Source organism: Hippoglossus hippoglossus, chromosome 13, assembly GCF_009819705.1.
Source record: "Hippoglossus hippoglossus isolate fHipHip1 chromosome 13, fHipHip1.pri, whole genome shotgun sequence".
Lineage (NCBI taxonomy): Eukaryota > Metazoa > Chordata > Actinopteri > Pleuronectiformes > Pleuronectidae > Hippoglossus > Hippoglossus hippoglossus.
The window spans coordinates 22,845,474-22,872,003 of NC_047163.1; the positions used below are offsets into that span (position 1 = coordinate 22,845,474).

The 26,530-nt window shown below is 41.2% G+C and overlaps 1 protein-coding gene across 2 annotated transcripts in view; it reads right to left on the reverse strand.

Moving 5' to 3' along the window:
* Nucleotides 1-17,562: 17,562 nt before the first annotated feature.
* The window catches only part of st3gal4 (ST3 beta-galactoside alpha-2,3-sialyltransferase 4), a 41,501-nt gene continuing 32,533 nt past the window's right edge, over nt 17,563-26,530 (reverse strand). Inside the window, exons 13-14 of one of the 2 annotated variants that reach the window (XM_034604322.1) lie at nt 22,946-22,955; nt 22,769-22,779 (exon numbers count right to left, since the gene is read on the reverse strand). In XM_034604322.1, coding sequence (XP_034460213.1) covers nt 22,779; nt 22,946-22,955 — 11 coding nt within the window. In that variant the 3' untranslated portion in view covers nt 22,769-22,778. Of the gene's footprint in view, nt 17,580-22,768; nt 22,780-22,945; nt 22,956-26,530 lie in introns of those variants that run through there. The other variant, XM_034604323.1, reaches the window with a different exon arrangement.

Sequence of the window (26,530 nt, forward strand, 5' to 3'; positions counted from 1 at the left end):
GCAATTATCAACACATAACAATCTTTCCTTGCACTCAAGCTTGAGGCAAATACTGCTTAATGCACGCTAAGGAGACAAGTGCTGCATGAAGGATAACATCGGGAACTTTGTCAAGCCCCCCCCCTCTCCATGTGTGAATGACTAAATTAAAATTATACAGCAGCAAAGTCTGGATTCATCACAGCAGAAACCCAAACTCTCACCGTGCTGAACACTGAAAACTGACAATATTTTTCCAAGCCTATTATAAAGGAAAATAACCGATGGTTTCTCATGGTGTAACATGATTGTGGCTGCTGAAGTCCTCAGGAGCTGAACAGCATCCCTGAGTCAGCGTTTTGTGCCAGTACACTGCAATTACAATCTCGCACACACACACACACACACACACAGCTGGCAGATTGATTAAGAAAGCCACCACAGCTATTAAGCAGTGACAGAGAAAACCCTGCTGGAGCTACAGGGGTAATCACAAATTCGTCCAGAATCTAGAGAGTCCAACTGGGGTCCAGCATGTCATAGAAACTCACTGGATCACAGCGGTGGGCTGCGCTGTCAAGTCTATTCCTGTCGGAGCTATTAAATTCTGGATCGTCATCAAGCTTGACAGACCCTGATTCAAATCTGAATAATGTACGATGATGAATATAATGCGCCCATTGAACGGTGCATTGAAATAGGTACCCAGGGCAGGTGCATGTGGGCAAAGATGGGTGTGTATGTGTGCATGTGTTCGAGAGCGATAGAGAGAAAAAGAGAGGCGGGGAAACATAATCAGTCAACACATCCCCAAGCCAACAGCACAATGTACACACCATGACAACACGCAACAAAACAAAACACAAAATTATCTATTTAGAATTTTGCCAAGGAACACATGTCCTCTTTGCAGCAAGGGAATTATGAGAGAAAGAGAACAAAAACAAATAAAATGGCTAAAGCTGACTAATGGCACCGCACCAACAGAATAACTAGCTATTGTTCTTCCTCTTTCCACAGCTAGCTAATACTCTTCCCTTCTCCTTTAAATAATGCATGCTCGTGACGAAGGAGGAAGCACATAGGCCATTAACAACTGTGTAGTCAGAATAAAACATCTTGCATAAGAAAGACAATTACAGTCCCAGGAAAAAAAACGAATGCAAGTGGGAGGATTTCTACTCTGGTACACCACACTCGTACGAGCTCTTTCCACATCCTTGCTCCATCCAGCTTGGACTCCCCTGACTTCGCTGTCACAAACAAGCTGACCCTTTCAAACAACTCCCACACAGAGGGAATGCACACACACTGACTGACACAGACACAATCACGCAGAGTGAACTGAACGACTACTTTTCAGTGTCTTTACGCAATATGCCTGGAAAGGTTTTTCTTCCACCAGACTAAATGGAAAGCTCCTAAAAACCCATTGTCCTTTCTTTAGTAACTTTGACACCCTGCTGCAATTATATCTTATTAAACATTCACATCTCCTCTTACATGGTTCTGTAATGGTCCCCCTGTCTTCATTCCCTTACCGCTCCCTGGTAAAAGAAGACTTTACTATTTCTTCCTTTCCCTTTTTGAAGCTTGTAATTTAATCACCACTTGAAAAGAACTGGTGCATATACATACACCAAAGCCCCCTTTTGCACATGCATCGCCATGTGCCGCTCTATGTCAAACCCACAAGACCTGGTGGGTCTCCTGGGAATCTTCCTCTGCACTGTTAACAAAAGTTGTAGGCCTCCAGAATCCAGAAGTGAACATGTTACAACAACCTCTTGCAACGCCGCTTCACACAAAGCAAGTGATTACCCAATCACAAGAAGCTCTGAGGTGACGTTTTTTCTGCTCTCTGCTGTTTGTTCATAGTAGAAAGGTGTCTGGAACAGGTCAGTTTAACAGTTCCAGGCAGGTAATACAAAAAAATGTCAAAAACGTAGGTATAACTGGAGGAGCAGGAAAAAGTTTGCATCGTAGCATACAGCAATATAAAGCCTCACCGCAAGTCGTTATCAAACCACCAACACTGACAACAGAGTCTGTCAGTTTGTGAGTAAAAAGCTTGATAAGGATTCTCTGTCCTGAGTTTTGAGTGGAACAAGCAGACAGATGCACACAGAGAGAGAAAAACCTTTGCCTTTTCCCAGCCAGGAGACAGAGGTCTGTTCTTTGATGTGCCTGGACGATGGCAGCCTTTGAAGAGGATTTCTATGGCTGCACAGTGGCGGTGGCTTCAAATTGAGCAGGCTGAGCTTCACCTGCTGAGAAGTACACAGGCAGAACATTTCAAGGATCTAGTCAGAGCCAAAGTTAGCATTAGTTGGATTTTCTTTGGCGAATGTATTCATTAAAATTAAATGGGAAGAGTAATGATAGGATTGATACAACTCTAGGTTAAGCTACATAAAAGTGATAACCTTAGTTTAGCTAAGCATGAGAACTGATAAAAGGAGGAAACAGCCTTACTCCGTCTGAAGATAACAAAATCCATCTACTAAGTCCACTGTCACAGCGAGTTTGTTTGGTCCCTTGGGCTTTTCCATTCAGTCCAATCCAAGATAACAGGTGTGAAAGGTGCCTCAGACCAATGGACCAAAATCTAGTCCGACCCTTTTTGGGTAGTTCAAACTTTCAGACCAATAGCAGGAAGTTGATAAAGCAGTAAACAATAGAAGAAGACTGGTTTCTCAGATACACAGCTGCTCAGGTTTGGAGGTTTGCTTAAAGTCTTCGCCTCTGACAACAAAATGTTTGAATGACGAGGGCGTTCATTTGCGTATTTAAACTGTCAAGTTCTGTGCCTAAAGAGGCTATTGATGATAGTACAGTGGTCACGAGATAAACAAAAGTAAACGCTTCTTTCATTGTCGTACATATGTATATGTCATACAAAAGTTGTAAGTATCCTCCCTAAATTGCAATGTGAAACAGAAACTACCTGTAAACAATCTAACAAACATTTGAACCTTGGCTTGTGTGTCATCTCATCTTACACTCGGGAAGAATGGCCCTAACCCTAACCCAAAATAAGGCGACCCAAAAAGGAATTGTAGAGAAAATTTAATAATTTGCCTTCCGGAGCTGTAATGTTTTTAATACTCTGTGAGGAAATTGCGTCACCCCAGGCTTTGTTTAAACTGTATGAGCCAATAGAGCATAGAGAGTTGGATTAATTAACACTGACCTTTTAGCATCATCGTCAGCCATTACTTCTACATTAATGCTGCAGTGGAACATGAACTGAATTTAGAGGCTCTGCATGAGGTTGAGCGAGGAGGTCCACGACCCAGAAGCTCTCTGACTCATCATCGTGGCACAGGGCAATGCAGCAAACACCGGATGTTGTGACACTTGGGGTTTCTTAAAAGCTGAGAGATTAAGTTTGTTTATGGTTTATTTACTTTTTTCTTAATATTTAATGTGCTTGATTCGACAGACAATATGAGTCTGTGAATATTTAGTGAGAACAGGGTTAGTACAGGATAAAATATCCAGATGGCATGTGGGTAGATGACTTCCTCATTTATAGGCTTTCAAATAAAAAACAGACTGCACTGCAAATGGTGATTTATACATTTTATTGTTGACTCAATGTTTCTATGTGTCTCCCATCGTCTGTTTTCACACAGTTTGCCTGCCACAGCAAATTTTCAGAATATTCAGGTAAGGGGGTGGCGCCCTGGGGAGAGCATTAAGGACACATGACCTGACGTATAAATTCTTCTGCAGAAAGCATTGTGCTTTTGTTTACAGCACATCGACAGATGTCACCTGCTCTTATCGCCAATGGCTCTCGAATCTTGTTGTTTTTCCAAGTTGACGTCTTCTACATCATTTGTATTAGTTGTGCTAGTTAGAAATGTAATCAACACACCCGCTCACTCGCTTTGCATTTTCTTGCCGATGGCTCACATGGTCTCACTCTGACATTTCCAAACTTTTTAGTTGAGGGCTCGCAGGAAAAAGTTCTGGAAAATGTCTGGAACAACGAACATTTGCATTTTCACACATAGCCCCAATTTCAGAGAATGTCCAGGCTTCAGTGCATGTCTGATTCATAGAGTATGGATTCAGACAAGTGGCCCTTTGGTTATCACACAGTTTCATTTTGAAACGATTCATTACTGTACCATCTTGAGCACATTGTTTACTCCCCTCCACTTTTCTAACCAGTAATGACATAAAACACTTCTCTGGGGTCTCTTGGGTCTAAATATTGCACTGGTAAATGTAGAGAAAGAAAAAGGCTGAAACTGATACGCGGCTTTGAACTGTGGGATTTAAACCCACTTGAGAACCTTTGAATGTGTAGGAGAAAAAGCAAGAGAAGTCTGTGAGATGTGAGAGATCCCACATCAATTATAGAGATAAATCAATAGCACCACAAAATAGCCCCGAATGAAGGCATTGGTTCGCTTTGTCTGGGAGCTCCATTTCCAAGAGGCACTTTGTTCTAACAGGATTTCTAGAGCCAGCTCTGTGTGGAAGGTTTTAGCAGCAATATTTGAGAGATGAAGAGAGAGCATTTTCTGTGCCATGAGAGTGTTAAACTGCAGACAATATGGGCAGGTAATAAAAGCCATTAGGTGCTTTCAGTATTTATTTATTTAGGTAAACCGGAATCTACCAGTGTCGGAATCAATACCTAAGTCAATGAAGAGGCTTCCTTTTCTGTGAAAATCATACAAATTAAATTATACTAGGGTTTTCGTGTTTTTATTATTCCCTGCAGGGAGGGTAATGTGTAATATTGTAGTTGCAGAAAAAACTAACTAAGGGTTTATTTAACGATATCATCAAATCAGATCTGATACAATATAAGTGGTTTTATGTGTATTTAACAGAGATGACAGTGTGTAGCCTTCACAGTAAACCTGCACTTTACGTCACATGAATTGGCCTGCGACTGTTTACACTGTGGAGTTTACCAGATTGTCTGTGAGAGGCAGCTGTGTGAAAAACAAATTACCTCACGCAGAGATAAGTTTGTACCCTCTAAATTTATCTTTTCATTTCTATCTTTCTCCCCTCCTCTCTCTCTCTCTGGCTCTTTCCATCCTTCTCTCATTGAGCATACCCTCATGACTCCTCTCCCTCCTACGCACCACAACAATACTAGAACAGGAAAGAGCGCTGTCCGGCTCTCACCTACCTGTGGATGACTAACTGCTTTCAGGACAGAGAAAATCACAGCAGCACACACACAAGCACGGACAGCCATCGCAAAAAAAACCAACGTACACCCACACCCTCAATTTAAAATGTATCATGCCACCGTTTTTTAAAAGATGTATAAAAGTTTCACGAGTGAGAGAGTAATCTAAAAAAAAAAAAGGGATCGTCAACAAGCTATCGGCTGCCCTTCACTTTGTCATACAGCAAAAACTGCTGCACAATTGCTTTCCTTTGTGTGAGGCCATGGGAAAAATTGCAACAAAATTTGTATTTTCTCCACAGCCTGCAAAGTAGCACCTCTTCAATGCTTCTACACAAGGTCTGTGCAACAAAATACAGCACTCTGCCAGCTGTCGGAGTGAGTGTACCGCCGGCCTAACCCATGGCTCTTTAAAGACATGCTAATTTATTACTCATACCACGGAATCACGTGGCTCGTACAGTACGAACGCTGCCTCACTTCAATTTCTGTGGGCTGTTTGGGTTTTGAGAGAAACGATCAAATATTTATAGACGTGACGTAACTATGCTTGTGTTGAATTGCGCTGAAATAAAGTATTCTCAACCAGACGCTGTGGTCTCTCCTTTGGGCTCTGGCATTTACATGCATCTGTACTACCTCGTACTGTAACACTGCATGCATATGGCAGCGCTCCTTTATGAGTCATACTGTAATCACGTCAAGCATAGACAGCTCTACACATACATCGCTGCCGCTTCGCATGCATTCACAGCAGGCCACTCGGAGTGCACAGAGGGAAACGCTCCCCGGGTCCTCGCTTCCTTTATGCAAACTAAGCCGATGTGTCTCAAAGACTCCTGGAGTCGCAGAAGCTTTACGCGTCTTCAACATGTGCCTCCGTGTCACTGCATGTCCCCCCTGCAGCCAAGCTAGTTGTTTTGCCTGTGACCTTTTTGCAGATTCCCCTGGCGTCACCGCAGCCTGCAGTCATTTGCAGTGTGCTCTGTCACAAGCAGCATAGCAAACATTTCCAAAAGGAGTCACAAACTGTATGTCAAAGCATCAGAGGCAGGCATTTGATGATTTTTATACACATTGTGCATGTTGTTGACATGACGGAATATTACATGGGTGAAGAATCAGTAATATGCCCCCCCCCCACACACACACACACACGCACGCTCACTCACACATGCTGTGATTTGTTTGTTTGCCCTTCGGCATTGGATTAGGCCTATATTTAGACGAATGAAGTATGCTAATGAGCACCTAGCTTCTGGAAGGCATATCTGACAGCCTCCAACACATGCTCTGCCAGATCCATAATCTTTACTCCAAATCCCTGTTTTTTTTCCCTCTCTGCTTCTATTTTTTCTTCACTTCATTGTGATCCTATTGTTCAAAATGCTTACAGAGTTGCATAACATAAGGTTGGTTCTCATGGATATGGGTGAGGGGAGTTCTCAGGTTTATTATTTGCTTAATTTGACACTGACAGGACTCTCTCTCAAATAGAGTCAGGACTGCACCGACTCCTGGTGAATGATACTCATGCTTGTGTACCTTTTCATGCTGATATCTTGATTCATATCAGGTGATTAAGTCATGTCTCTTTCATGTAATCCTTCAGTAGTGGGGGGGGGGGGAAGTGCAAGAAAGTTTCATCACAGCTGAAGTGTTTTCTTGTTTCATCTAAAAATAATCAACCTTATTTCCAGGGCAGTTTTCAATTCCTTTCTAGGCAAGAGACAAGAGCAGACAATAGTCAAAAATAAAAGAACAATGTCATTAAAATCTTCCATAAAAACTTAATAGGGTAAACTCACAGTATTCTTAAAATCAATTAAAGTTATTTTCAGTCTCGAGCTTTTAAACCTCTGGAATCAATAATCTGTAAGCATGTGGGTTGGTCTGAAAATAGGAATCTTGGGAAGAAGCGAGTTTTAAAAGTCCAGAAGTTATTATACAAAGAAAAGGTGACAAATTATTTATCTTATTAATTAACTGGACAAAACAAATAAACAGGATGAGTAAAAATGCAGCAGTTTGTGATTTAAATGCATCTTCTGGGAAAGTAACTGCAGGCAGCTTAATCTGATCTATTCCAGGTTAATCAATCAATCAATTAACATGACACATTAATTAAACATTAAAAAGTTTTGTTGAATTTGGTTTTGAATATTAAAGTTGAATCCAGAAGCTTCCATATTTACTTACAAATAAGCAATTTTTAGTAACCCAATTAATGTTTATTATGCTAATCTGTGTTGTAGTAGCAAGTACATGTGTGTCTGGCTGGTCATAGTCGAACACTTCTTTTAGTTTGGAACAATATTTCCATCAACACTTCCTCGGAAAGGTGTAAAATGTGATCACACCACTTGTTGTGCATCTTGTGTGAATGAAAGGAATAGGCTTTCACTCGAGCACATTAGTGTCAAGCATAATGCAGCCAACCTCCACTACCTCAAAGCTTTGTTTGAAGGAATAATACTTGAGACACCTGAGGCCATGTGAAACACTGAGGTTCATGGAAAAAGGAAAAAAAAGCCATTTTCACAATGAAAGCTTTTCAAAGATTTCCACAAGTCCCGTCTTCCTGTTAACTGTTTCCTAACTGGATTTTGAGGACATCTGTGTATACAAATCTTTGCCTATTCATTTTTCACCTTGGTTCTGAATTTTAGTTTAGTTTCTTTCTTACATATTATTCCATTCTGTAAGGTAACAGGGCTTTTCAGTGATGCTCTTTGAGAGATCCCAGTTTGGGATGTATGCAATTTCAGAGATTAGTTTTGGCCTCAGGGGGTGAAATCTCTGCTATTGATTGTTGGGAGTCGCAATCTGATTGCTTCCATTTTGTCAGAGGGTGTTGTTGTGCAATTTGTTATCCTGAAAATCAATGAGGTGGACAAAATAACTAATAAAACAATAAGTCCTCAGAAATCTTCAAGAAGTTGTTTCTTGTTTCATCTAAAAAATAATTAACCTCATTTTCAGGGCCACTTTCAATTTATTTTTAGGCAAGAACAATGGTCAAGAATAAAAGCATCACCAATGTCTTTAAAATAATCCATAAAATGTGATGGGGTAAGGCCACAGTATTCCTAAAATCAAGTGGAGTTTATGCGATATCAGAGAAAAAAAAATTGTCTCAGGGGGTTATATCTCTGCTATTGATTGTAATCCTGAACATCAATGATCTCCAAGGGGCCATTTCCTGGTGGCTGAGCAGATTGAGATATATGTGGACCCATCAAGTCATGTGTGTCCAAGTTTTCACATTGGTTGCATAATGAATCCTCATCCCTTACATCCCCTGTGCCCACACTCCACACCATCTAATCAAGCAAAAATCCCTTGATAGCAATCTCACGATGGCTCACCGCAGATGATGAATAACATTTGGTGAGTCCTTCAGCCTGACTGATGTGCCCTTTATCAGCATGCAGCTAAAATTGTGAGGGGCTCTCAAACCAGCTCTTTTGCCTCTCAGGATGTAATTTGATGTCGCTTTGAGTTTTTCATGTCGCTTTGAATTTTTGTATGTCGCCTCGAGTACACATTGACAAAGTAGATGAAGCAAAGAACAATCTAAAATATTCAATGTTTTCCGACAGAATAATAATTTTTACTTATACCCTAAAGCTGAAGCAGTGATTATTTCTCCTCTCATCAGCACATCTCAAACAATCTCTGTGAACACACAATCTAGCAAAACACTGCTGTTGACACCTAACTACAAAGACTGCAAATAAATTAACCAATTATTTTTGGGAAATATGCCTTTTGGCTTTCTTGTTAAAAATTCAAACAAAAACTGCAGCTTTACTCATTAGCTGTTTACCTTAGCTAAGTGTAACCGCTAAAACTGTCCGGTTCAAACGATTCCTGGATGTAAATGGCAAAACTGCACTTTACCATTTATCGTGTGAACAGGTCAGTCATGCAATTGGATCGCAATTAGCAGTTCACACGCAACAAACTATTAAAGCAGTTGTTTTAGCAGAGAGGAAGTGAGAAAGTGGAGCCTGTCGATATTTGAACATTTCCACGCTTGAAATGCACAGTGACCCACTCTCCTATGACTTACAGTGCACATATGTTCACATAGTGGACATAGAGACATTAATACACAGCATTAGTACACACACCCTCAGGCACGTTACTTATGAACTGACAGCGTCTCAATCATAGACTGTATGGTCTCAATACAGCCAATGGCATTTACCGACTACCTCTAAGAGACGGCGCCCTTGAGCCAATAATACCCACAAGGCAAGTGGAATCACACAATACAAACTCTGTCACATTAGCACAAAGACAGGAAACAGCCAGGAGACCACGATGTGTAATTTTCTACTTTTTTAGGAAATCGGGATGATTTTCTCATAACAAGTGAGTGAGCTTTGGACTGGTTGGTCTGAGTATAGCTAAGCTAAGCTAACTAGATGCTGGTGACGGCTTCATTTATCATGCAAACCAAGATAGCATACGGATGTGGGCCACTTCAGGCAATGATGCGCAACTTCTGACCTTCTTGTCAAAAGTGGCCCGCTTATAAAATAATGAATGTGGCCCATATATCCCAATGTGGCCTTTTTGGCAAACATGCAGTGCTCTAGACAAGGTGTAATCTTGATGTGAACCTAAAGTGGCCCATGTGGTAAATAGTAACAAGGGCCCAAATTGCACAATACAAATTCAGGCCACCTTTGGCATCTCTGGTTGAGATGCAATATTATTAATGCAGGCTTACTTGTGGCCCAGATCTGGCAAACAGGAGTGGACCGGCCATGTGCCATCATTCCACCCGGTATGTGGGCCGGATGACAGTGTAGCAGTGTGACAGCGTAGGCCAAATCTGGGCCCAAACAATTTCGCTGTGTGGGAATTAGGTGTCATTTTTCTTGTCTTCATCTCAGCAAGAAAGCAAAAAAGCATATGTCACAAAAATTCGGTTCTTCAAAAGAAGGATAGAACATTTAAAAGAACACTTTTTGAGAGAGTGTGAGGTGACGAGTACTCTCATGGATACAGAACCCACTCCATTCATTGCAGTTCTTGAAAACATGTTAGATTGGAGACAGAAAAGTTCTTTGAGCATTTTAACTTTTTTGTCCGTGTAGAAATGTGCCTCTCAAGTGTGTGTGTTTGTGTCTATCTTGTATGGCTGCTCCAATGTGTGTGTCAGTGTGTGTGTGTGTGTTCATGTGAGGCCTCAGCTGTAAAAGGTCTTTAATTAGAGTTGGGTGTCTCCTTGTATTCTGGCTATTCCCAGCTATTAGACAGGCAGTCCTCCTATGGGACAAGTGCTCCTAATCTAGAAATGGAGAGCTGCTTTTCACTAAGATTTATTCAATCATTCTGTTTATTCATCAAAGTGCAAAATACCTCATATTTTCCTCTGTTGTCATATGATATGCAACTGGAACGATCTCGTGTCCATTCATCTAGAATTTTTTTAATTAATCTCCAATTAAAAGACAATGTCTCGCAGATAATTGTCTGCGGCCTCGGTTGTCCATCAAGTCAGCATTCAGGATGCTGACAAAGCAACGATGGTGTCGAATGATTCTGCAATTTGCAAGACACCAACGCTGCATCTGACAAATGCCTCTTGATGGCTCTTGATAATGTCATTCTTTATCCGCTCATATTCCCGCTGGGTACATGTTAAGGGTGAAGGGGCTGTCAGCCATCTGTGGTTTGTCCGAATCATCAGGAAAATGTCATGTGACTTGATGAGCACATGTGTCACGTTGTTTGGCACGTTGGTTGCTTGTGACACCCTTTTGTGACACAGTACGACTGGACTCAAAGAGAAATTTACAGCAAATGTTTTGGTCATTCACCTAAGGCCAGGTTACTACAGGGAAATTGCTTTACAGCACAAAATTCATTGAATCTTCTGCTTTCTCCCAACAGTGATTTTATTTCAATATATTAGTAAATATGTTTTGCATAACGCACAACCTATACAAGCCAGGCTTTCACATGCAATCAACATGAAGTCCATTCATACATTCATTCATAAACTATACCAGCATTCAGTAAAGCAGTTAAGTAAATATGTTCTCCAAGGCCAAACACTTCTACATCTGTCACATTTAACAGAAAATCAAATTTCAGTTGACTGATCATTTGCACAATATTGTTTACATCAAGATCCATGGATAATTTCCTGAGAAACTGAATCTTGCAATGTCAAGGTCTGTGATTAACATTTTTTCTGAATCTGCACTAAAATTGAATGAATCTTTTCCTGGTCCAGGTCACATGCCTCTGCCAAGTTGGGTGGAAATCACTTCCTTGCTTTTTATTTAATCCTTCTGACAGATAAGCAATAAGACAGACACAGGTGATGTGGGGATAAAAATAATATTTTAACAACTGCCTGAAAACATGATATAAAGCTTCTACCTGTGGGTTTTGTTTTTGTGAACAATTTCATGCTGTAAACAAATAAATTCAGTTTTGAGCCGATCAGAGACCAGACACCTTCCTGCTGGCACAGACATAATTCCGTCACATAAATACGTCAAAAAAGACGTAAAGAAAAACAATAACCAACTCTACTCACAGTCGCTCAGTGTCTCCCTCTAAATGTCCACTTATAGCACTTAAGTGGTCTTCATGGCCTACGAAATATAAATTCTTACAGAATTTATGTAAATTCTTAATGCATTGAAAACATAAAATAAAGATACTAATTAAATTGTGGCCGCTCCCCGAACAAAATAATGTATATTTAGGGGCAACACTAGTTATAGTGCTGAAGATTATTTTTTTCTTATAAGCTGCAGTGACTGCAGGACTTAAATGAACGTCCATCACATTCAAGCCGTGGCCAAACGAGTTTACACAATGCTGACTAAGGCTGTTTATCTTTCCGTATTTCCCAGTGTACCAGAGTTTTAAAGCTGATGTTTATGGCAACCTGCCTACGCTGCCCAGTGGTGGTGACGCATTTTACGTCAAGTAGCAATGATTGGTTTGCCAGAGTGGAAACGGAGAGCATCCACAGACAGAGACAGAGCAGACAACAGTAGCTCGTAGGTTGGTTTGTAAAATTTTGGAGTGGGCGATGTGCCGATAACATTCGCTGTACATGAATAATGATTCGTTTTTTATGATTTTATTATTAATTAGTCTTGGAATTGTAGTCATTTCTCAATATTCAACAGTGAGTATTTTTGTAATGCTCTCATTGCCAGAAGGGGGAGACAAAAGTTCTGTCCTCCAGATTTACATGACAGTTTGTAGATTTTCACAACATTAACCAAGCAACATAAACAAACATGATGAATGATCATGTGTTGTCAGCCTGACACTGTGTAGGCTTAAATCTGAGCCTTTGATTACAAATTGGCTTAACACGGCTTTTCAGTGGGTGTACATGAGGCGTAGGTTGCACAGATCCAAGGCACAGCAAAACCAAAAAGCATACATAACTGTAAGAAAGAGCAATACAGCAAAGATTAATGAAGCAGAAGCGGCTCAGTTAAAACATCACAAAACATCTGCCTGGTTTGTACTGTTTTACTGCAGACTGTCTGCATCTGGCATCTGATTCTTCACAGCCTGTTATGGTGCAGCACATACAGTATTATTGCAAGACAGACAGCTCATCGAAAGGAATGGATATACAGTACAGGAATAAATCATGAAACCCTCAAAGTACTTTTTCTCCCAACTATAGGGACAGTTTGATATCCATCTCTTCTCGAGGAAATTCTATAGAATTATAGTAGAAAGTAAGGAGAGCAATTTCATCAAGTGTCTACTGACAGTAACAGTCAGTCTTGTGTAGGTCACTCCACTCCTCTTTAGTTCACAGTAACCTTCCCTCCTCTGCTCAGCCAGCTCTGCTTGCCTCAACGTGACATTGGAAATGTTTTTTAATAATGAAGAAGAACTGCTTTCTCAGCAAATAAGCAAATGAACAATATGTAGTATACCCCCATTAAGGAGCTGTTGCCTCATTTTGAAAACATAATTGACTGTTTCCTTCCCATCCAGCAAACCTCTGATGCAATGTGGCACAGAAAAGGCTAGCCTCCCAGCGACACTATCATTATATGGATCGCAGCCCAAGAGCCTCAACTCATTCACATTTTAGTCAGCAAACCTTTTGGCACCACCATCCCCTCTAACAAAGTCAATTGGCCAAAGAATATGACAGCCTTTCTCCATTTTTTTCTAATTGTGGTCCTCCCATTCCAAATTAATAGGTAAACTAGCCCCAGCTGACAGCAGGCCTTCTATGTAGGGCTATCAGAACATAAAATGCCAGAGTGGCTGAGATTTTATTCGCCACTGTTTTTGAGCTGAGCTGAAGTTAAGGAGCTCCTTTGGCCCTGCGACGCAGCAGGGCCAAAGGAGCTTCAGCCTCAATTGCACTCCCTAATGGACAAGCCCACAGACAGCTGCAGACACCTCTGATGTTTAAGCTAGTTGTTCTTAATATAATATATATATTATATATATATATTTATATATACATATATATAAATAGCCGCCTTGACGTCTTCTTAAGGTGCAGACCATAGACTGTATATAAAGATGGAGGATGTGTTCCTACTTCCTCCCACTACTAGAGCATATAGTCAAAATATCCTGAATACAAACACTGCAATCTTAGGCATTTGGAGCCAGCGCCTGTGCAGAAGTGATCGAGGGAAGGTCCCTGAGTCAGTCTCAGCTGTCAATCATGACGTTTCACCCTGTTTTTATAGCATCAAGTAACTAAACAGAAAGGAACTCAGTAGACTAGAGCATGTACTTCTGCCAAGGCCCAATGGGGACTATTATTAAATTCAATCAATCTCTACCAAGTTACACATACAAAGAAACCAGTGTTCTAAATGCTCCTGATTTTTTTCAACAAGATCCATCAATTATTCCCTGGAAAATCCGTGAAAATGGAAAAAAACAACATTGGAATAAGAATTACTTAAAATGACTAACAATTTATGCGATGTGCACTTGGACTTTTTAGGTGGTCCATGTCCCATCCGCTAACATGGAGGAGATATGATTTATGATGTGGCTGCAACCCTGTTTACCCCGGAGACTCCAAAACTGTTTTGTGGACTCAAACACTTCACCCACCCCTCCATTGGCATAGTGGTGAGTAGATAATGAGTGGAGTTTCATTTTTCGGTGAACTATACCTCCATTCATCTACCATTTAATTGTCTCTCACTGTAGTTCCTTCTCTCTGACAGCTGTCAATCTCATGCAGACGGACAGGAGCTTATATTGAGCCAAAACAAAATATCTGAAATGCATCAATGCCAGTTCCTCCCATCAGTTACAGTTGGGTACCTCTGAAGGTATTAAACTGAAAAGTAATTGCAGGCTTGTGGGTGAGTCAGTGAAAAAGAAAAAAACATTTGAAGTCTTTAGAAACAGCTCCAAAAAATTATTTTCGACACATTGCGACTGTCTAACATAACTGCAAATGTATTCAATATCATTAATTTCGTCTGAATATTATGCACCAGTCTAAATTAATAATATCCTCTACAGTTATTTTCTGCAAACCTTTTCAGACACATTGTTTATTCGTATAAAAGCTTTCTAAAATATACTTGTTTGGTTCCTCATCTGCAATATTTAGTTCGAGCCAAGTGTAAAATTAAAAATCATGTTTTCCGTCTGCAGTAATAATTTGTCACTGTTAAAGCTTGGTCAGACCTACCTGCTGGAGAACTGTCTAAACTCGCTGATCCTCTCAGCTCTGTGTGTATTTTTTGCAGCACTGATACTTGTGTGCTTGCCAACATGCTGAGAAAAAACTTAACTGAGGGCAGACACCTCAGGAAGCTGCCAAGAGAGAAAAAAAACAATGGGATAGAATGCAAAATCAGTGGCAGAAAAAAAAGAAGGTACACTTATTTGATGGGGATAGCACGTGACAAAATGGTAATTAATTCAGGCAATGCTCCTTTAATGAGCCATGCTCTAGAGCTGGTACTGGGTTACTGCTACTAATGACGTCCCATGCTGCTCCATAGCAAAAATACACAGGTGGTGTGAAGAAAATGTTGCTGTATTATTAAGGTTAGATTCAGTGTATTCTTGCATCTACAATACAGCATCAGGAGGGGTTGTGAAGTTGTCTGCAAGGTACCACAGTACCAGGCAGTGGCAGTTTTCACATTGGATAGCATATTAAATATTGCTACATTTGAATAGTCAGATTTTTAAATAAAAGTGATCCGATTTGAAAGTCCCACTCCAGTACTTATTACCACCACTAAAATCCTTCCTCACAATTACATATTCAAAAGGTTTTAATGAAAAAAATACCTTCATGGCCTTGAAACTGCTTAAATTTAACTGTACACTTACTCTTACTCATATCCTGACTGGGATTTATGAATATTCCTAATATGGTCCCACCCCTGCTCCCTGTCTCATCACAGCTCACCTGCAGCTGAGGAGCCTTTTCCAGTTACTGAGCCCCACCCACAAGTTGACAGGATTGGTTCCTTATATTTGTGACATCGCAAACCCTCGCCGTTTGAATCCGTTGTTTTTCAGACTGGCATTAATTTGCTGCAGTGTAAAGGTGCAAATACTGTTTTTACTCAAAATATGTATTTTACCATATAAAAGGCACAAGGGGGACATGTTAAAATGTTTAAAACCAGAAGGGGACTTTGACTGGGGCAGCTGTGGCACAGGAGGTATCGTGGGTTGTCCACCAAGTGTCCTTGGGCAAGATACTGATACCTAAATACTGATACCCAAATTGCCCCTGATGTTGATGATGATATATATATATATATATATATATATATATATATATATAGTATAGTATAGTATAGAAAAGTATTATTATCCTTGCACTTAAGTATTGCATGTTACTATTTACTATTTAATATAGTCTAGTTCATGCTCGCTGCCCTTGACACTTCCTGTACTACTTACCAAGCTGGTAGCCATATGCTGCACAAAGATTCACAGCATGCCAAATGCCATTGCCCATGTATTAGCATCAAACAGTACACACAGTGCTTATTAGATTACTATACTTATGCTAATGTGGATGTCCACATACTGCCTAGAATTTCAATCCATGCAAACTCTCGGCAGTGCAAACGCTCTGACTGCACACGATCCCGACAAATACACTCGATGCTCATTCCCTGTAAGGCATATATGTACTAGTGTTTCTCATTTTCGGTCCTACAAAGAAGTTAATCTCAATGCTGTCAGGTAGTCGCTACAATGTTTCCTGGTGCACTTGTGTGGTATGTGGCTGTGACTTGTCCAACATGCAACTCTAGCTTCGAATTTCTTGTAGTATCTTGAAATATAAAACCAGGGAAATCCAGAGAGGGCATAGCTCACTGTGGGTGAGTGACTGGGAAACTAGCTAGCAAACGAGCAGTGGGTTGTACACACTGACACACACCCAACCTTTACCCTAATCTGAAGAAACCCATTCTGCATGAGAATATGTAGAATCTGTCGGCAAAGCACGAGATTTCGGAGCTTCCATTTCAAGTTTGACCAATGCTGTTTGAACAGACTTTGTTTGCCAGAAGGTAAACATTCCGTGTGGAGAGCAAAAGTGGGTGGAACAAACCCCAAGAAAAATTATAACTTTGTGTTTTGTGTGAAGAAACGTTCGACTTGTGTGATAAAAGAAACTAGACGGACAGTAAACAGTGTTTCGCAAATGGAAATGAAAGTCCTAAAATATTGGCCATTGTCCCCAGAGGCTAATTCATCATCATACGATAGCAGATGGACTCTGAGATTGCCCTTACTCAAACCCTAAATAAGAACAAGTACAAGTACACACACAAACACACAAATTTACATTACATATCATTTAGCTGACACTTTTATCCAAAGCGACTTACAACAAGTGCATTCAACCATGAGGGTACACCTTTCTATTAGCTTTAGGGTGTGATCTCTCTGCCCCACCCCCCATCCACAGGAATTTCACGCCGTGGGGCCAGGCCTAGCTTTGCCTTGAGGGGGATACATTAAAAAAAAAAAATGTTTCTAAAATGAATAAATTGCCAGTGAAAGGAGGCCAAGATAGGAGTGATAATATAATGTTTCTTTGGATTGGTTGAGGAATAAATGAGATCAAGGCGCGGAGAACTGTCCTGGGGGCAGCAGAGCATAAAAGAAGACCATATATCAGAGAAATGTCTTTAATTAAGAAAGTAAGACTGCTCAGCCCTTAAAGCAGCAAAACAATGGGCAAGAGCTACGAGTTTTAAATTGACCAATTCTGTCTGAGAAAAGACTGAATGAATTGTCCAGATTAACCTCACTAATGTGGTGTTCAGAGTCGGAGAAAGTAAACTCATGCTGTCTATGTAAGCAATGATACAGCTGTTTGACAAGCTGCTCTGCCCTGAAGTTGAGAAATGTGACTTTAGAATCCCAAGAATCAGATTGTGTGTCTGTGTGTGTGTGTGTGTGTGTGTGTGTGTGTGTGTGTGTGTGTGTGTGTGTGTGTGTGTGTGTGTGTGTGTGTGTGTGTGTGTGTGCGTGTTTACGTCCATGCTAATTAATTGGGACACGAACCAAGGGAGAGTGGATCTCCAGCTGCTCCTGCCCGCCTCTGTACCCCTGGGTCAGCTCACTCCTCTGAGACCAATACGCACACTTTCACATGCATGCACACACACACACACACACACACACACACACACACACACACACACACACACACACACACACACACACACTCACAGAAGAAATGGAGAAAAATAAAGAGGGTGTCAGAGAGAGAAGAAAAGAGGTTAAGACAGATAGAGTTTAGAGGAGGCTAAATGGGAGCCAAAAGTGACATTTGCAGCTCCACATGTTACATTCAACTTGCTGTCAGAATCTTATTGAGAAAACAGCCCCTGGGAAACAATGGCGGCTTTATGCTGATACATGATCAATAACTGACTTTGACCTTGGGGCTCTACAGGACAAGATAAGCAACTGAACCTAATTGTTGCCCAATGGGGTGTTCCGGATTTTATGTTAGGATACAATAGATCATGTATAAAAACGTTGATACATCTGAGATACATTAAGTGCACAGACACGAAACCAATCTAACTGCTCTCCGAGGTGAGCACTGTATCTGAGAGTAGAATCAGTTGAGAGAAATCTTTCCAATTTGATCTTGGTGATCTTGTAGCATTGAAGCTAAAACCCGCTGACCTGTGTGTGTCATCTGGAGCAACCCCCTTGGAAAAAGGGTAGACTTCTGAAAAACTGACTCAGGTGTTGTGCATTGATAAGCGTGGTCCATGCCTCTTTCAGACATGTCCTTGCTGGAAAATGAATTTTATTCTGACGACCAAAAAGCACTCACTTTCACATAAAGAAATATTGTATAATGTGCAAATAAATTAGCAGGGATTTAATTTCTTGTCGCTGAGCGTCAAGGCACAGTACAGTTGATCTACTATGGCACAACACTTCTATGACACTGTAATATGTATTTCCAAGGTAATACCAGAGCAATCATTCTTGATATTATATTCCGTATCAGATTTACATTAGAGATTCTTGGTTAACTGATTGAAAACTGTATCCTAGGCTTGAGGGTCATACAAAGGCCGACCCTTGTCTGTCCTGCACATCCTGTGTTTGTACATCCTGTATGTGGGTGCCTGTGTTGTGGAAACTCTCTCACTTTACTCTCAGGTTCTTGGGATACGGTGTCTTGGATTTTAAATAGTGTTGCTTGAGTGGGTAATCTGTATGAAAAGAGATACGATCACTGCTCACATACTTCTATGCCTCCTTTTTGTTGCCATAGTGGTTCAGCAATACATCCACTGGATGGCAGCGCAGAGTTGAGAGTTTCTAACTATAAAAATAGCGATGTTGGAGGAGGTTGTGATAATGTACCTGTAAAGAAAGAGGCAAAAGCGACTGTTTGTACCATTTCCGGGGTGAAGTAACATCATGGAGATGTAGTTTCTTCCCAACTCACAAAGTTTCTCCTCAAAAACGTCTGTCATTGAAATGTCTTCCTTGTGTCTCATGGTGGCCTCGCTTGAACTACTGGCTACACTGCCCCCCACATTTTTCACTGGTACTGCTACATTGTGTCTGTTTTGTCTGTATCCGTAAACTTTCAGTAGATGTGCACAGATACCGACAAAATGAACACAGAGTACGGACAGAAGGCTCCATCAGTTTCCACATACATGTACGTATCTAACGTTGAGCATGAATGAGCCCCTGTATGGTTTGGGCGTCGGAGGGTTTCAGTTCCAACAGAAGGTTTAAAGGATGCTCGCTGTTTTGATATGCTCTCATGGCTTCCCCTGCGAACGGATATTTGCTGATGACGCCCAGCTATTCTTGCTATTTCTCACCATTCAACACCCATTGTGTGTGGCCTGTATCTTGCAGTGGCTGTCAGGGGCACAGCACACTGCATCAGATAATAATTCCTTTAGATGTTTGGGTTTCTTTTTAAAGCTGCTGAGATGTAAAGAAGTGTTGGCTTAAGGCTTTATTCAAATTTGTTTGCCTCGAGATAAGAAGGTATATACTGTAGATTGACCTCCCTGCACCCCCCCCCCCCCCCCCCCCTCCTACTTACTCAGTTGATCTGATTTCAATACAGTTCAATCCAAAGGTGCTTTATTGACATAAAACAATGCCCCCCTCCCCCACCCACATCAATGTGTACAGCTTCACACTAAAACCACAAACGCAGACAATTCCTCACCAAGGTCCCTTTCATTGTCACGAGGCGGCTATAGCATAGCACCAGCTAATCAAGGCCCTGTCCCTCACATCTTTACCGTTGCATCTTTTTTTCCTCCCTCTTGAACAGGATGAAATTACTTCAGGTGTGTCAGGTAGGGTCTCCAGTTGAAAAAAATAACAACACTCTGAGGAGAATTGGTTACTTGTCCGAGCCAAGCATGTGTGGCCCACTCTGTGCTGAGCATATTCTCCCTGGACCCTAACTCTTATTTAATCATGTGTGGCTCAGAGTAGATTTCTTCTACCATCCCTCTCATTCCTGCCTAATCATATACAGGGGGAAAAATTATATATGTGTACAGATAATGTATATGGCCGGCATGGTGGTGCAGTGGTTAGAAGGTACGGATCCTGGTTCGGGTTACATGGAGTTTGCATGTTCTCCCTGTGTTACTGTTAGGGTTATAGTTAAGGTTAGGGTTAAAGTGAACATGTTTTTTTTTCCGGGTACTCACACAGTCCAAAGACATGCAGATTTGGGTTAGGTTAATTGGAGCCTCTAAATTGACCATAGCTGTGAATGTGAGAGTTAATGATCTCTGTATGTTGGCCTTGTGATACGCTGACGACCTATCCCGGGTGTTCCTCGCCTCTCGCCTCATGTGGGATGGGATTGCGACACTCTACATAAACGGTTTAGATAATGGAATTATTCACATGTACATATGTAATCTACTTCAGCTCAGATTATGATCTTCATACCTGCTATAGCATACAGAAGGACTACAGAGCTGCTGTAACTCAGAGGGGATATGGAAGTTTCTGCCTGTGCCTTTAATGGAGCAGGCTAAAAAAAGGCGGTTAAGTTCACAGAAATCAGCAAATAGGGCCAGTAGATGAGCTCCACTGCTTCTGATGACAGCATCATCTATCACTGTCATTTACGGGCTCAGGGAAAAGAAAGCTTGAATCAGTCTGAAGTTAGCCCCAGATGGCAGAAACTGAGCTTACTGTACAGTACAGTGGGAGTCTTGTTCTCCATGTGTATGCAGAAAAACTGAAGCAGAAATATGGAAAATGAGCACACAGGAATAGAAATAGAAATAAAGAGCATCTTGGATGCTGAACAATATTAGGCGTACACTCAGCGGTAGGAGCGTTTTCTGCTCCCTGGGGCACGGTATGACCTCTTTATTCACTCCCCTTTCACCCAGTGTGTCATCTGTAAGACCAGAGGATCATTTAAAGCAAGATGAAAAAAGCAGTCTTGTGACATTTGCACAGTCAATCCCCAAAACAGCACAAAACCTGTACACTAAATAGACGCTCCCATTACTGTGACAGCGCTGACGAGTGGATTCTGTAAGGCTGTTTTGCACCCCTCACTTATGAATAGCATATAGACGGGAAAGAAATATATAATTTTGAGGTATTATGAAACCATACACTTCTGGCAGTATTTTTACATGATTTTGTGCAGCCATTATTCAAGCCTCTGTATTACCAGCAGACAGGGAGCGGGCGAGAGAGAGAGAGAGAGAGAGAGAGAGAGAGAGAGAGAGAGAGAGAGAGAGAGAGAGAGAGAGAATTGACCTCTTGATAACGTGGGTGGGCATTACCACTTCGAGAGCTGGTTGACAGGTACAAAAGGCTTCCGCTCGCTCCCAAAAAAAGTGGATTGGATACAGAAAAAAGTGACAACACATTATTATGTAAATGCACATTACGAGCCCCTTAAAAAAATTCCCATAAGAGTGCTATCCTCCGTGCAATTATTTTGAGTTTTCAGCAGCAGAGTCGAGACGCAGAAAAAGCTGCGTCAAGCTTTAACAGCATTAACACACATACAGACTTTTATTTATCTGTATATAACAATAACAGTCAGATCCCGTGCAGCATGACAGGTCCCATCATCACTCCTCTCCGAACCGTTCGTGTGGATTTACAGTCAACACGACTTGATAAGTGAAGTGCTCCCGTGTGTCAGCAAACAATTTGTACTGAACAAATACTCCCATAGTGTGCCATAGTGGAACAGGAAACATAAGGGACTGTCTCTGTTGTGGAACACTAGTGTCACAACATCAGTGACGTGTAAATGTAGAGTACATTTACAACACAACGTAGGATTAGAACAAATTACTTAATACGGGATGACTTTGATGGTTATTTGAGCTTTAGTGAACAGTGGTATTGTGTAAAACTAGATTTGCTAGATAAAGAATGATAATGAGTTCAAATCAAGCCGTATATCCATCTCTCTCTCTCTCTCTCTCTCTTTCTCTCTCTCTCTCTCTCTCTCTCTCTCTCTCTCTCTCTCTCTCTCTCTCTCTCTCTCTCGCTCATTGCATCTCTTCTTTTTCCGTGGTGAGGAGGAGGCGGCGTCCGTCCTGCAATAAGTCAACTCATAATGCACTCCAGTACCTCTCATGCTAAGCTTTTATTGACTTTTGCGGAGGTGGAGGGTCTGAGCGTTGAATGTTTGGGATGTGGAATAAGACTTCAGACTATTACAGCTGAAGTCTTGGATCTGCTACCGTTATGTCTGGTTTCATTGAGGTAAAAATATTGTCTCTGTGCTGCGTATAGAAGAAGTCTTGATCTATGAAGTCACTTTTAGTAAATGTGAGATTGTCCTAGCCCTAACCCAGAAAAATGAATATGACCGCTCATAAGTGTGCTCTGAAGGGCGATCAAATGCATGTTATCTATTTTTACCTCTTAAGAATTGTTCATTTGTGTATTCCCTGATTCAAATTCTTCACTTTTCATTTGCATGGTATTACCTATTGGCCCTAACTCATTCTTTTTTACTCCTGGTCATTAGTATTTTACAAAAGATGGGTGTTTGTCTTTACATGTGGTAAAAAGACCTTGAAAACCAACTTGCTACACCAGCTTCTTGCAGAGTTTCTGACAAAGTTCGAAGGTCATACATGTGTGTGTTTCTTTAGCTCTTGAAAATGTTTGAGAAAAGTAAAAGCAACATTATAGCAACATTTGAATCAAAATCAGATCACAGTATTGGAGTTCACTGTTGAGTTCCAATAAAGCAGAATTCATGAGCGTGAAGGAGTGGAGGGTGGAATTTTCACCTCTCTAAATATGTAATACCATAAATGTGTTTATCCTCTGGTAATTTAATTATAATATTTTTAAACAGGATTTATGACCTATACTGCAACCAGCCACCAGGGGGCGATTGAGACATTTTGGCCTTACTTTGGGAGCAGTCATGTCATCCATCTTTATGTTCTGTCTATGAATCAAACTTAGTAACATTAGCAAAATTCATTCCCTCGCCCAACCTCAACCTACATCCTTAGTTGTACCATAAGTCACAAGGACAGCAGGACAAATCCACACACACACACACACACACACACACACACACACACACACACACACACACACACACACACACACACACACACACACACACACACATAGTGGGAAGTTGCCTGACGCAGCATTCGTGCAGGCCGTTTGGCCGTCTGCCATCTCCAGCAACACAAACATAAAAGTAAAATAGTGGGTCATGTGTTATAGAGGGACAGTACACAGACATCCAGTCCTCGAGGACGTGCAGACGGACTGACAGAGACACAGTGGTGCCCGGAGGAGCCTCCACCCCCTTTGGTACAACAGAGGGGAGGACAGGGTCACACTGCACGTGTAGAAAGGGATAACTGTCTTATACGGCTTAGAGCTACAAACAACCTGGGGATCTGCACACAGAGCCAGAACAAATCACCTCATCCACACACACTGAACATAGAGAGGTGGGATTTGTATTCAGCACTGCATCTGCGGGGCATTTGGAGAGGGGCGACTTCAGCAGTTAGGTAAACAGCTCCTGGTCTATTCTCTGACCTACAGCCTCCTATTCTTCAATGGTACCGGCCGTGCTTAGCTAAATACTGACTCTGCTTCCAGGTTTATTTAGCTTACCTCTCACCACGGCATAAGTCTTAGAGGGAGATTTTGCATCAAGAAGAAATAATGTACATTTAAAGAATGTAGTCATTGTGAATGACTCATCCATCTGCCACCTTTGGTTCACAATATCTGCAGCTGGAGAAAAGCTGACACATATTTATTCAGCGCAACTAGTCATTGCTTGAGTGACCAGTGGCGGATCTAAGATTTCTCTAAATCAGGGGCCATAAGGGGGCCAAGTATCTGTCCAACATTAATGCACAATTCATGTTTCAGTGAGGTGCACATTTAAGTCATTCCTTGTTTTCTGCTAGCTCTATAGCTTTTAGCAAAGCCAAACATCATTGAATATATCTTGAAAAATGTTCAAGCACATTGTGAAAAGCTTGAAAACCATTTATTGTCAGTAGTTTTAGTAGGTGACAATTTGTTTGTTTTTTAAGTCTACTCAAAGGACAGAGGGAAATACATATAAATATGTTAAGATATACAAATATATAAAGATATACATGCAAATAAATGCATGAATACATGTAATGAACAAGTCATTAAATAACTACACGTAGAAACACAGAAATATTCTTCTAGTTAGTTATGTATTAATAATTTACTTCTGCATGTAGTTATCTATGTATTTATTTATCCCTATTTTTGTGATGCTCAACTTTAAAAACATTAAAAAAATTGTCACTACTTTAAAAAAATTGAAATGCATAAACAAATGTGGACACATTACACTATAAAAAGCAGCTTTGAGAGAAAATGTTGAAATCATCTTGTTCTACTGTTTCTTTAATGACATTTTGAATTGTATTTTAAGACTTGAAACGTGAAACATGTGGCTCACATTTGGACTCAAAACAGGTCTCCGTTTCCTTCTGGTTTTACTCTGCATTCATTCAATATCATTTTTTTTAAAAGAGCACAACATTCATAAAGCCTGATACTAAAACATTAATTCTAACCCAAATTTACTTTTCAGCAGCTGAAATCATAATGTTTCATTTTTAATGAGTTCACAGCAAAAGCAAACACCCAGCTGAGATAAAATGCTCCTCTGGCCGCCTGTGAGGAAACAATGACGGCGTGTTAGCCTTTAAATCAGCTGAGTTGGCTGACCTTTTGGATTGTGCAAGAGTAACATGGAACCACTTAGCATAAAGTGTTTTGAATTTGTCTTTCTACTTTTTTATTCTGTCGACAGCTGTCGCTTTTCAAGAAAACTGTGCATCAGGCTCTTTTTCCCCCCTTTACCCCAAAGCCTCTCTGTGTGGAGAGGAAATCATACACAAGCATGCAACGTCACATGGAGGCAGCGCCCACATGAGAGTCAGGGAAAGGGGGCTTTATGAAGGAAAAGCAGAACTAGCAGAACTCACACTGGAGAAAAGCAGCTTATCTTTTTTTCTTCTTCTTTCTCCCTCACTCTTCCTATTTCGCACTCATTCTCCCCCCCTCGTTCCCATGGCAATGTTGTGTTTGCATGAGCACCTGACTCACGGCAGCTCTCGGGGCTGTGGGGGAGTTATCAGTGAGCCAAGCCAGATGCCCTCTCTCTGGGTAGCCGGGTCCGTACTGTACCTCTTCCCACACAAACCGTCCACTGGGCTCCTGACACAGTCGCACCGTAGAGCCACATCGCATGTGGTCTTTATTTATTTTTCATGGTGTTGAGAATAAAAGAGGCCTGAGGTGTCTTCACTAGATCTCTGTGTTCCTCACAGGTCAATGACTCCAGGGAGAAAACTAACCTCAATTATGGCTTTGTTGCTTCTTTGGCTTGTGGAACCTTCAAAGAAAGTGTTCGAGCTCCTGATCCCTTTGGTTCAACATTCACCAGCATAAGTACGATGCCTTTTTATTTGATTATTATTTAAGCTGTTATTAAAATAAATAAAACCTGCATTTGATTAAATATTCCAATGTTAGCGTGCAGCATATGCAAATGAATCTGGTAATCTATCAGAGGATCATCACTTCCAAAGTAGGAAACAACTGCTTCAAAGCAGGACGCTGCAGTGGCACTGTGTGGAGAGCAGATGGTGTAATGAGATATACTGTAATGACGCCGTCGAGCTGTGGCCGCTCTTACACAGTGGAACTGCAATCATCACGGTCCATGCATTTTTCTTTGAAATTGCTGATTTGTAAAATCGTAACCAGAGCATGGTGGAGTCACAGTTTTGTCGGGGTCTGCCTGAAAGATCAAAGCTATGCATTCCAAATGAATCCTATTGTTCAGAGCAGCTACATGGGCTCATATGGCCACAACAACATGCATAGAAGAGCCTGTGTAGGGCTCAGTTGGTCCGACGCAGCGTGATCACCAGGGTTAGCGGTTTAATTCACACAGGAGCTACCCGTGCTGAAAGTGAATGCACTCATGGCACTATAAGATGCTTTGGTTCAGAGCACTGTACAGTACGTCCTGCAGCACACACTCATGCACGCTCCGGACTTAGGGGGGGTTCAATGCTATGCTGGCTCTCCTGAAAAGTCTGACCTGGTTTCTCAGTTTTCACACAAACAGGCCGCTATGTAACTCCCTGTTATGTAATGGGAAGTGTGCACGGGCCATCAAGCACGACGCGACGACACTTCCCTTGATTTGTTGGGAAAACAAATGTATATCAACAGTACGGATAGTTTTGATTAAAAAAAAAGGCCAGATACGTCTTTTGGAGAAATACTACAAGTTCAGAGTTTGTGCATCTGAAGCAGTTTTCAGACATGAACCCCGGTTTTGCCTTTTACATGAAC